This window comes from Nilaparvata lugens, chromosome 12 (genome assembly GCF_014356525.2).
Source record: "Nilaparvata lugens isolate BPH chromosome 12, ASM1435652v1, whole genome shotgun sequence".
In the NCBI taxonomy this organism is placed as follows: Eukaryota; Metazoa; Arthropoda; class Insecta; order Hemiptera; family Delphacidae; genus Nilaparvata; species Nilaparvata lugens.
The window spans coordinates 25780031-25792831 of NC_052515.1; the positions used below are offsets into that span (position 1 = coordinate 25780031).

Genomic DNA, 12801 nt, shown 5'->3' on the forward strand with positions numbered 1-12801 from the left:
AATATGTAATAAGGGTACCGTACTTATGAAATGAGCTATCATAGAGCTATCACTAATAATATACGGGCTAAATCATAGAGAGATAGAGAAAGAGAGAGAGAGAGAGAGAGAGAGAGAGAGAGAGAGAGAGAGAGAGAGAGTGCTCGCTAATGTTTTCTCTAAATCAATTCCAAGAACTTGAAATTGAAATTCAGATTTTTGACACCTACCAATAGATCATATTCCTGTCCTGCTGCGAAAGATCTTTGCGAATAAACAGTTCCTGTACTGGGATGTATCCCGAATTTTCCCTTTCCTCTGCCCGATTTGATGCTGTAGTGCAGCTCAGCATTATTGCCAATGTCTCTATCAACAGCATGCACCTGAAATACAGACAACATTAGAATTTGAACACAAAATCACAACTAATTGAAAACTCTATTGATAGGATATTGACGGGGTTTTTCCTAAAAAATAAATTAAACAAAATCGGTTGATGCAAATGTTATACTATTCTAACAAGAATCTTATAAATACATATTTCTAAATCATAAAAGAAAAAATTAACTTCATCAATTAATCTTACAAGCACCTATTTGCAAATGGATAAGACATTTATAATAATATTTTCAAATGGAATATCATTAAATTAACAGATTTTAATTTGAATTCTAGGGTAATCATTTTGAACTTACTGATATTGAAAAATGCAATTTATTTTCATCTGAATAGAATATTTATTATTCAGAAAATAAGGGTAAATAACAATGAATTTACTGAGGACGAAACTTGGCGATATTTGAATCTCTAATGGAGTGGAAGTTTTTGAATGGTGGGCATTTTTCACCTTTCTGTAGGATTTGGAGTTCTTAATTCATCTGAACATAAATGTACAATAAACAATATATATTATATATTAGCATATAACAGTATATATACAGAATGAAATATATATTAGAGTTTTCAATGAATAATATAAGAAAATTTCATGGAAATATGCATTAAACAATAAGAAAAAATTTTGAGGAAAAAAATGAAATATTTTTGGACCCAATGGATGCGTTTTCTTGAACATTCAAATGATATTGAATAAGTATATAATATTATGTGTATGAATAACAATTATTAATAAATAATAACGCATACTGGTAAGGTACGGATTGTATTGGATATATTAATAAGGAACATTCCTGGAACCAAGCAAATATTATTATTAAAAATCATACATTCTAAAGGAATAGGGTTATTTACAAGAAATTACTTATGCGTCAATATAAAAAGTAATAATTCATTGATTAAAAAAAAAAAAAAAACTAGATTACGTTGAGAATTTAACAAATAGCCTGTCAGAATACCTGACAAGGTACGCTGGTAATATAGGCACTCTGACAAGTTTGTGAGTAGAATGGATGGTCAAATTGATATTGAAATACTGGAGGAATGAGATTTATTGAGGGTTTCAAAAACTGCAAGACTATTAACATGATTATGAAGAACAAATAATGGTGTGCGAAAGATATTTTTCTACAAATAAAAGCTTGGACTCAAACAAGATATAGATTAAAGATACAGGAATACAAGGATACTATAAATACATGCAGGAGGTTTAAACATTGAGAAGTCAACAGATAGAGAAAAATAAAAGTTTAATAAGGAAAGTTAAACCGAAATACCGGATTCATTTTAGATCCTCCTAGAATGAACGAAACAATTCCAACAAACAATTCATAAACAATTATAGGCGGAGTAAATAAACAGAGAAATATTTCAGTAGAATTGTGGTGTAACAAATCCCATGAAACAAGTTTCTCATTATTATTCATTTTGTAAACGAACTAATAATATAAATATGAGACAGTATGACTTAGTGTGAGTACCACTTTGTACCACGATGGTAACCACTTTGATGAAAATATTTTAATATTGTATTCTGTACTGTATAACAATATCTTGTACCATGAGTTACATTGTTACATCGAAATTCTACTGTATTTCTAGGTTTCAAGTAAGCAATTTTATTTTGTTAATATTTCAAGTCAATAAGTTCTACAAAACGACAACAATGGAATTATCTATAGAAAGACTCTCTATAAAACTACTTCCACAAAGATTTCGATACATTTTTGTTGACTAATATTGCATGCGAATTAATGCTACAGATGTTACATAACAAAAAATGAAAAATATTTGTACAAAACAGAAACACAAAATAAGAAGCCAGCTATTAGTTGCTTACCCTGAACAGAGCCTCCCCAAGTAGTTCATCCTCTATGAAGCTTTCCCAAGTTCCGTTTTCAAGCAGAGCTTCGAGAGCGAGCTCTGTGTCACCAGATCCATTCTACATGAACGACAACCCATACCAAAATAAATTAAACAAGCAGATAGCAAAATAAATCGAAAAATTTCAAAGTAAATTCAAATAAATTATATCAGTTGCTATGAGACAAACATCGTTGATGGTCTGTGATTGCATTTTGAGAGAAAGATTCCTGTATTGTGAATAAGTTAATGAATGAGTAAGTTACCGTAGTTGAAAATTTGTTCGAGAAATTTAATTAATTATTCAGGGATTGACAGATTGGATGGATTGTCCTACTTTGGAGACGATTTCTGGTATGTTTTCGAACATATCCTATTTTCATATCATATTTTCGATTATCTCCTATCTTCTAATAATTTGAAGGTGTAAAAAGTGGAATGATTGAGCTGTGAAAGTTGGAGATCTTTTGAAATTATGAAGAATACATAATTATATAATCACTTTCTTCTTTAAATATATGAATATTTTCTTTTATTTATAAAATAGATTTATAGTACCCTTTGAAATTAATAGATAATAGATTAAAGCTGCGTTTAATCCAAAGTTATTAACAGAATGTTAATAACTTAATCCTTTTAGATTCTATTAGATTGAGCCATAGAGAAACAATAGCATAAGTTTCTCACGCTATTGTTTCTCTATGATTGAACATAACTTAAACACATGATGAACATATGTGTTTGTCAAGTTCCGTTCAATCTAATAGAATCTATAACGATTAAGCTATCAACATTTTGTTAATAACTTTTGTGTAAGGACAGCTTAAGAATACAAATTATAACAACCATTTTCAGAGTTCACAACATCGTCAGGTTATAAAAATTTTCTATTAATCTATTCTTTTTTATAAATGATTATTTTCAACTATTGATTTAATTCCATGATTTAATGCAAGGAAATTCTTCTCTGAAATCACTTTTCAAGAAATTTAAGCTCCAAATATACTTAGTTTTCAAAATTATCTGACGTAGAATATTTCAAATGGAAATTTTAAACACAGGGATTTGTGTGCATACGAAAGTTTTGTCATGCTTGGCTTAAGAATTATGAATTTTCTAATTTCCAATACTTGAGTAATAATGAGGAAGTTACAGCTTCAACAAAATTGGGATAAGAAATCGAAAAATATATTTTCAACACTAAGCTCACGAGGAAAAATGTCGAGATTTCAATAGAGACATAATGATAAAATATTTGAATTATATCAAAATTGAGATAAATATTTCTATCGTATCTAGAGAATATAATGAAAAAGATTGAAGATAGAGAGAAATTCGGAATAATTAAGAAGAAGAGAGATAATTAATAGAAGAGTAGAAGGAGAAGAAGCTACAATGAGAAGAAGGAGAAGCAGAGATGAGAAGAGAGATAGAAAAATAGAAAAGCACAAGATAGATGAAGAGTAAGAGAAAGAAGAATTTAGAAATGTTTTACTTTTTGCTACTCGATAAATCTTAGTACATTATTAAATTGAAGCGAAGAGAAAATATCTAATGGTAATCTAGGAGATAATCATCTTTCTCTCAAACGCAAGCTACATAATTATTATAAAAAGTGCTCATCAAATTCATTTTCGAAAAATATAGAATTATATTATAATTCAGCCTCAAAAAGACTGATTGTATTTGAATCCATGCTTCTGCTAAGCCTTCTCTTCAGTGGACATCCATTTGTGTTAAGCCTAGGTGTAAACACAATAATATATTGTTTGAATGAATTTCAAATTTTGACAACATATTCAGGTTTTTGTGCCGTATGCACATGCAAGTATGTGAGTTGTGATTTTTTTATCCAGCTAGCGTGCGTACATAGACGACAAAAATCAGATTGTCTAAATGAAAACATTCGTGCTAACAGTGTTCTGTGATTGAAATGAATTTATTCGGAAAATGAGAGCGTTACATTGAGTTTTATCATGAAAATTTGACAGTACAACCCCAATAGCAACAATTTGTATCTATTTTGGATCCCATGTCTCATCACGCCAACATGTCTATGTGAGTAACTTGAACCCAATGTACCTAGAATACATGTTTTAGGTAAATATAAAGAAAATAAAAATCTCAGTACCCTTTTTATAAAATATTTTATCACAACATGTTTCGGTGATATTTTAAAAAAAGGGTACTGAGATTCTTATTTTCTTTATATTTATATTACAAGTAGCCCTATACAGGAAAGAGATGTTTTAGGTACATTATTGCTTGAACCTAAAAGTTTGAAAAATAGACTGTTAGTCGTTGATTTATAAAAGAAATCAAGAGAAGCAACAATTTCATTGAGATCTATTTTCGAATTTCATATTTTACAATTAACTTATTTCTTCATTGAAAAGATTGGTCTTGAAGATTTCTGGAGTAACAATTAAATATCTCCAATTTTTGAGACAGTTCAGTGAGAGCGTTTTATAGGCAATATGTTGTATAAAGGTAGGCGCACACAGATCGTCATCGGACGGACGGCACGCATCGGACGGATCGGATGATTAGATTTGATGCATTGTTTTCAATTTGAGTGCGCATACCTATACGGATGCGGTTGGGTATGCGCACTCCAATTGAAAACAATGCATCAAATCTAATCGTCCGATGCGTGACGTCCGTCCGATGACGATCTGTGTGCGCCTACCTTAAATCAGAATTGGAACCGTTTTGGGCTTATAAGCCTGTGGTACTTTTCTGTAAGTTGTGTAATTCTGTATGATTAAATAAATAAATAATAAATATGTCTATAACTGATTTTAGTACAACTCCATTACTGAATGTGCTACATCCTTTATATAATTGGAGTCTTTTCAATTTTTATAATTTTTAGAGATTGAAGATGAGCCATATGATTAACGTCTTGCTTGAATATAGACATAATAAATATATCTTCAATGTCAGTAGAAAAGTAGAACTTACAACTTCAAATATAAGCGTCAAACAACTAAATTTATCAATTATTGAGGTGAAAAAATGGAATTGTGATTTAACATCCCGTTCCACTAGATATTTTAAACCTGATAAAATCTATTATCAATGGAAGATGATAATCAAGGTTAGCATTTAATTCAGCAAAGTTGGCAATTTAGTTCAAGGTTAACACTGCAATCTGAAGAGTTGAGTGAAATATTATTGCACGAATGTATTGCAATGTGCATCATAAAAGTGTTAAAAATACATCATAATTAATCAATAGTAGCTTGCAATGTATCTAATAGAGCTTGATCCCCAGATATATCACTATCAGTGAGCTTTTCCGGCACAGAGAAAATATTATTTCCATTAGGTATTATTATTATTAATAATATTGTATTGTATAATAATGTATTATTATTTCCATAGATATGAAATAAATAAATAAATAAATTAGTGTTGTAATGAGACTATTCTATTCCCTCGGTCACGAAATCTTCACTATACTGTACACGCTCTCCTTCAATGATACTGATCAAGTGGGAATTAAACTTGATGATTCATAAACAGTAAGATATCACGTGAATCCAATTATTAAAACCCAATTTAGAACTACTAACTTCAACATAATATTTCTGTATAGAAACGCAAAGCGGGAGATTTGAAGAAATAATGTAGCAAGTCTAACTTTCTCTTATGAATTCAAATTAGTTTCAAAGTGAGTCTATTAAAAATATTACAGTATAAAATCACAAAGCGAGTGATTTAGAGGTATAATGTGGCAAGACTAACTCTTTCTGATGAATTATAATGAGTTTCGAAGTGAGTTTATTAAACATATTACTGTATAAAATCGCAAAGCGAGTGATTTGAAGAGATTGTGTGGCAAGGCTAACTCTTTCTGATGAATTAAAATGAGATTAAAAGTGAGTTTATTGGAAAATGAATGTGAAAATGACCTGGAAGAGTGGCGCATCTTGGTGTCTGGTGCGAGGAATCACGATCTTGTAGAAAGCCTGCTCGAACTCTGGAGCATGGTCGTTGACGTCATCAACTGCTACCACCACCCTTGTGGTTGATGAGAGAGTTGGAGAACCGTCATCACTGATTGTAACCTTCAAAAAACAAGTCAAAATGAGAAAATACAATACAAAATAATCAATCTACTAGACAAAATAATGAATCTACTGTACATTAAAATTCATGAATTGATGGAGCCTTGTAATAATAAATTGTTAATAACCTCTATAAATTGTGAACTAACTGAATGAATAAATTGTGAAAAACGAATACACAGTAATAAACAAATAAATTCTTACTGAATTTATTCACTTCACAGTAAATAAACAATTAATTCTACTATGGGAGATATTGGATTCTGATTACTTAAAATACATAAATGAATGAAGGAATATTCATTTTTCATATTTTTCATTTTTCTAAAAATTAACTTTCTTTTCATTATCCTTAATAGAACATTAATATTTATCTACTATTTTCATAATTTTGTATTATAAATTTTTAATAATTTTATTATAAAAAACTTTAATCCCATATCAGCGAATGAAGTTTATAAATAGTAATTATAACACGCAATAAGCAACTAATTACTTATACCCCAACAGATATAATTTATAGTGGGGTGTATATTTATTCATTGTTGAAACACCGCCGATTTATGTAGTTACATTACAATACTATATTATCAATATTCTAATATTGCATTCAATCTTCATTGTAATTAATAAGTTTTCATAATATGTGAAATTTGTTGCATAATTAGCTGCTATACTGTAATTTATTGTAAATTCGTGTATAAACCAGAATATATTGTAACTTACTTGAATAAATTTATTGATTTGATTTGATTTAATTTGAATATTATCAATTTCACTTCAATGTGAATGAATTGTTTGGAGTAGGCCTACCGAACATAAGATGGTATCAAATGTTTCCATTGAGAATAAAAACGTTCTATCAAAACTACTAATTAATGAAAACATTCTATGATACTATTCTCGGTTGTTACACCATTATCAATTACCGAACATATAAGATGATATTAAATGTTGGAAAATGAAAACATTCTATGATACTAGTCTCGGTTGTTACACCGCATTATCAATTACCGAACATATAAGATGATATTAAATGTTGGAGAATGAAAACGAATGATCAAAACTACTAATTAATGAAAAAAATCTAAGATAGTGGTCTCGGTTGTTACACCATTATCAATTACCGAACATATAAGATGATCTTAAATGTTGGAGAATGAAAACATTCTATGATATTTTATGTATATATATATATATATATATATATATATATATATTATATATATATATATATAATATATTATATATTATCGAACATATAAGATGATATTAAATGTTGGAGAATGAAGACGAATGATCAAAACTACTAATTAATGAAAAAATTCTAAGATACTAGTCCCGGTTGTTACGCCATTATCAATATCTAGTAATCTGAGAGCTTAAACAGCAGAATATACAGTGTGGGTGAAGCCCTACGATTGGGCTATAGCTACTTGCTAGCTATAGATATGGTACTAGGAACTAGGAGAAAACCTTTAAAATTTGTAATTTCAGGAATAAACAGCGATAGAGAAGCATAACTTGAAAAATAATGGTCTTGACTTGGAATGATACCCTGAAAATGGTATAAAACAGAAATTAGGTTCAGATTGTAGCCTCAAAAACCTCCGAGACGAGGTAGGAATGTTGAAACAGAAATCTAGTGCAAGAGAGGTTGTTAAGCCAATGCGAATAACGTAGCGCACATACTCTGGTTACATGATAAAGGTGGAGAGAACTTGGTTACATGATAAAGGGATGATGAAGTGGGTTGGGAAGGGAGAGAGGAGGAAGAAGTGGTTAGGAAGAGGAGTGGTGGAGAGAGAGGGTAAGCTAGTAAGCTGGAATAATAAACAAGAAACGCAATGGAAGGTCTAACCGCAAACCGCTCATTCTCATTCCGGGGACTTAAATAGGACAAAAAGGGAGAGTAGAGAAACAAAGAGGGAGAGCGAGAGAGAGGATATGTATGAATATGTGGTAGGTGATATGAGCAGTTTGTGATGGACGTTTGTGACATGATACGGCAACAATTTGAGCTAGATACTTTTTTGAAAACAATAATTAATATCATTTTTCACAAAGTAGGAAAATATTACACCAAAAGGGGTCTAAGAAATTATGAACAATTGGATCCAATTGGATTGAGCACTTCATTCCTGGAATTATTTCAAGTTTTTTCAATTGTATGATTGTTCATAATTTCTTAGACCCCTTTTGATATAATATTTTCTTACTCTGTGATAAATGATATTAAAAATTATATTAATTTACTATTGTGATTACTGTACAACAAACATGTCTAACTTTTGTAAAATTTATCAAAGCAATTCAGTACACAGATTATAGATGGTAATAAATGATGATGACTTATTGAAAACTAGCAGGTAACCCGTGCTCCGCAACGGTCTATTTTAAAACTTGACAAACTGAAAACTTGACGTAATGAAGAATTTTGAAGAGTTGAAAATAGGCCTTTAACTATCCTTAGTTAATTAAGAATCTATATGAAAAATTCCAAGTTAAACAGTTGAGTAGTTCAGACGTGATGATGCGTCAAACATAATTTCCCTATCCCGTAAGAGTGTAAGCCAGTTCTTTATTCTATTATAGTAATAGCCGTCAGGCTCGCTTCGCTTGCCATATTCGTCTAGTCAGGGGGCTCCGCCCCCTGGACCCCCGACTGGATCGTCCAAAAATGAGATCAGCGGGCTACCTTCGCTCGCCTGCATTTTTCATTTGAGAATGCTTCATTCCATCAGAAAGTCAAGTACTGAGAAAACGCAGAAAAGCTGAGAAAACGTTGGAAAAACGCTGATTTTGGGCGTATCATTGATGAAATAGTAAAGTCACCACATCACAAAATTTTTAGACCCTAGCTAAACCTCTGTACAAAATTTGAACATTTTCTGTCTATTGCTTGATGAAAGAACTGAGAAAACGCAAATTTTGGGCGTATCTTAGGCGTTATTTCAAATTCCTTCTAACACAACATTATTACACCCTAGCTTAGCTTCTGTACTAAATTTGAACAATTTCTGTTCATTTGTTCTCGATAAATCTGAGAAAAAGCAAAAAAAAAACGCTGGAAAAAACGCTAAATTCGGGCGTATCTTTGACGTTATTGAAAATTCCTTCCAACAATATTATTGCACCCTAGCTTAGCTTCTGTACTGAATTTGAACAATTTCTGTTCATTTGTTCTCGATAAATCAGAGAAAAAGCAGAAAAAAACGCTGGAAAAACGCTAATTTCGGGCGTATCTTTGACGTCATTGCAAATTCCTTCCAACACAGCATTATTACACCCTAGTTGAGCTGCTGTACTAAATTTAAACATTTTCTGTTCATTTGTTCTCGATAAGGCTGAGAAAACGCTAAAAAATGATGGAAAAACGCAGATTTTGGGCGTATCTTTGGAAATTTTTCCAAATCCGTTCTTAGTGCGCTCTAAAGGGCCAACTGAACATACCTACCAAATTTGAACGTTTTTGGTCCGGTAGATTTTTAGTTCTGCGAGTGAGTGAGTCAATCAATCAATCAGTCAGTCAGTCAGTCAGTCAGTCAGTGAGTGAGTGCCAGTTCTCTTTTATATAATTATATAGATTCATTATTTCAAGACCAAGTATCACAATTGGTTTGTTATAGTATCGACTTGCCGTTAGACTTATGTGGATTGGTAAAATGTATGAATTATCAAATAGTGTTGATGAATGACTAGCATTATCAAAGTAGAACAATAATAATTATCAAATATTAATAAAGAAGATCCTAACAATCACTAGAAATATAGGTCAATTTAGAACAGCTCATATTATTAATCAAAAATGATCATAAAATGGATGGGCTGAGAAAAGTTTAGTATAAAATAATAATTACAGACCAAGTAGTAACAATTTCTATCTCGTACCACAGCCGAAACGATCGCTCGAAATTGGCTAATCTAAATTACAAGTGCAATAGCGGGACTCCTGCACATTTATAACATATTAATGAGTACACTACGGCCAATCAGAATGGCTGTTGATCAGACAACCTGGTTAATGGATTAATAAATCACTATCAAATTACCCGGACGCTGCAACGAAATCATGCTCTGCCATCTATAGTGAGATTCACGTTATACAGTCAGCAACTGGTCAACATTGGTTTTCTATCTTTGTCTGACATTACACTGAACAGATAGCTCTATCCTCTATCTTATACTAGACATCGCTGGCATCCTTCTCGGTCATAAGAGGAAACAGATAGCTCTTTCTCTCCATCTTATAGTAGATGTAGCTTACCATGCTCTACCATCCTTGTCTATCATTAGACAAGACATGTATCCTCCTTCTAGAGTAGATATTGCATCTGATAAAGATTGATTTTCTATATTTCTCTGTTATAAGACTAAAGAGATAACTCTATCCTCTATCTTATAGTAGATATTACACACTATGCTCTACCATCCTTGTCTATCATTAGACAACACAGATTGCTCTATCCTCTACACTGGACATTGCTGGCTCACTTGTTTGTCGTTTGACAGAACATACAGCTCTATCCTCCATCTTATTGTAGACTAGCAGGTAACCCGTGCTCCGCAAGGGTCCAATTAAATAATAAAAAAACTGAGATCTTGAAGAATTTAAAATAGACCTATGACCGTTGGGCGTAAGTTAGCCTGTAGTACTTTTCTGTAAGTTGTATAATTCTGAATGATAGAATAAATGAATAAACAAATATGACCATCCTCGGTAAATTAAGAATCAATATACAAAATTTCAATTTTAGTTGATCAGCCCAGTAGTTCAGACGTGATGATGCGTCAATCGTGAATTTCTTATCCCGTACGTGAATGAGCCAATTCTTTCTTTTATTATATTATTATTAATAGATTATAGATAAAACTCTAGTTTCGTTTGCTATCCTTGTCTGTCATTAGACAAACCAGATATCTCTATCCTCTATACTCACCTCCAGAATGTGTTCGGCCTGCGTTTCCGGTCCAGCCTGCGTCCCGTCGTGCTTATCAGACCTGCAACAACACAGCGGAAACAACCTGTCAAAAACAATGGCGTCTGCAAATGGCGGCTAAAATTAATGGCGGGAAAAATTCCCGCGCGCGCGTAACCGGCTTCCCGCCAAAAGCGGCAACATTTTGGCGGGAAATGTATGCGGTGAGTGCACTCCAGTGAAATGATAGGTGTCCACTTACCCCCCCCCCCCACCTACCAACATCAACTCAAATAAATTCATCTAATTATCCGGTCGTGGAATAATGTTCCGCCCCGGGGAGTGATAGTGGAAAACGCAGTCGGAAATGTGTTTCTCATTATTGGATGACTGAGAAATTTAACAGAAATATATTATTTATTGTGGTACTGGTAACCATTACACAAAATTTTAAAATACAGCAATATATAGGAGATTGACTCCTGGATTAAATTCTTCTCTTCTCTAAGTACCGTCTCCATTTCGGAGGTTGGCAATCATCATGGCACTTTTTACCTTGTTCATAGCCGCTCTAAATAGGTGTAAAAATAGGTGTAAATAGGTAGCCGCTCTAAATGGAATAAGTTACTGCAGTGATATTTCCCAATTTTAAAATGGTTTACCCAAACTGCATTTCAGGGTTTCATAGATCGATCATCGATTTCATGGGTCGATCATTTTATTGCAACGACTTCTGAGTTCTTCAGAAGCTATAGTCAGTTTCTATTTCCTAAGAACAAATTTAAAATAATTAATTCTTCTAGATTATTCTTGAAGTGGAAAGTCTTTGGCTTAAACAGAAATTCGGAGATAACTTGAAAATTGAACTATATTTTTCAAAATTGTGGTAGGAAATAGTGAGTATTGTCATTGAATAGAATATTTATTTACATTGTGTACAAATACTTAACATGAGGAAAGGCACAACAGGCTCATGCCCAAAACTGTCCCATTTCCAATTTATACTATACTGTCCAAATAAAAATGTTGGTTATGTCACTTTCACTTTTCAAAATACAATTTACACTCTTCAATACTCAGATAAACGAGCAAATTTTGAATCTAATAGATACTATTAGAATCTGAAATTAAAAAATCTAGAACAGTAACTAAATAATTATTCAAAAAGTCTAAATTTTGAGCTAAAAACTTCTCACTTTATAGAAAACTAGTCTTATTCGTTTTATAAAATATATAAATGAATAAGAATAACACAGAAGGTAATTGGACGTAATGAATAATTATTGTATTACTCGATACTGGGGCTGAGAGTTCAAATACAAATTGGTTTATTCATAAAATATTACATATTTACAAAATATAAAAGTGTTATGAATTACATGAATGAATTCTCCCTGCCTGGATGATTTGTCCGTGTGCAGGGAGGAGTCGCAAATTATCAGACAGAGGGCAAACACTAGCAATAATAAAATTAATTACAAACTATGAATAATAAAAAAATTGAAAGGATAATAAGAAAGTTTATTGTGATATTGAATTTAATAACTAAAGATAGGAAAAAAAAGTGTCAG

General features: G+C 31.8%; 1 protein-coding gene across 1 annotated transcript in view; it reads right to left on the bottom strand.

Moving 5' to 3' along the window:
* LOC111045057 (fat-like cadherin-related tumor suppressor homolog) overlaps window positions 1–12801 on the bottom strand; it is a 763395-nt gene that overhangs the window by 79071 nt on the left and 671523 nt on the right. The window contains 5 exon segments of the mRNA XM_039439274.1: window positions 210–362; window positions 2216–2317; window positions 6156–6311; window positions 11252–11280; window positions 11283–11312. Of these exon segments, the coding sequence (XP_039295208.1) occupies window positions 210–362; window positions 2216–2317; window positions 6156–6311; window positions 11252–11280; window positions 11283–11312 (470 nt within the window).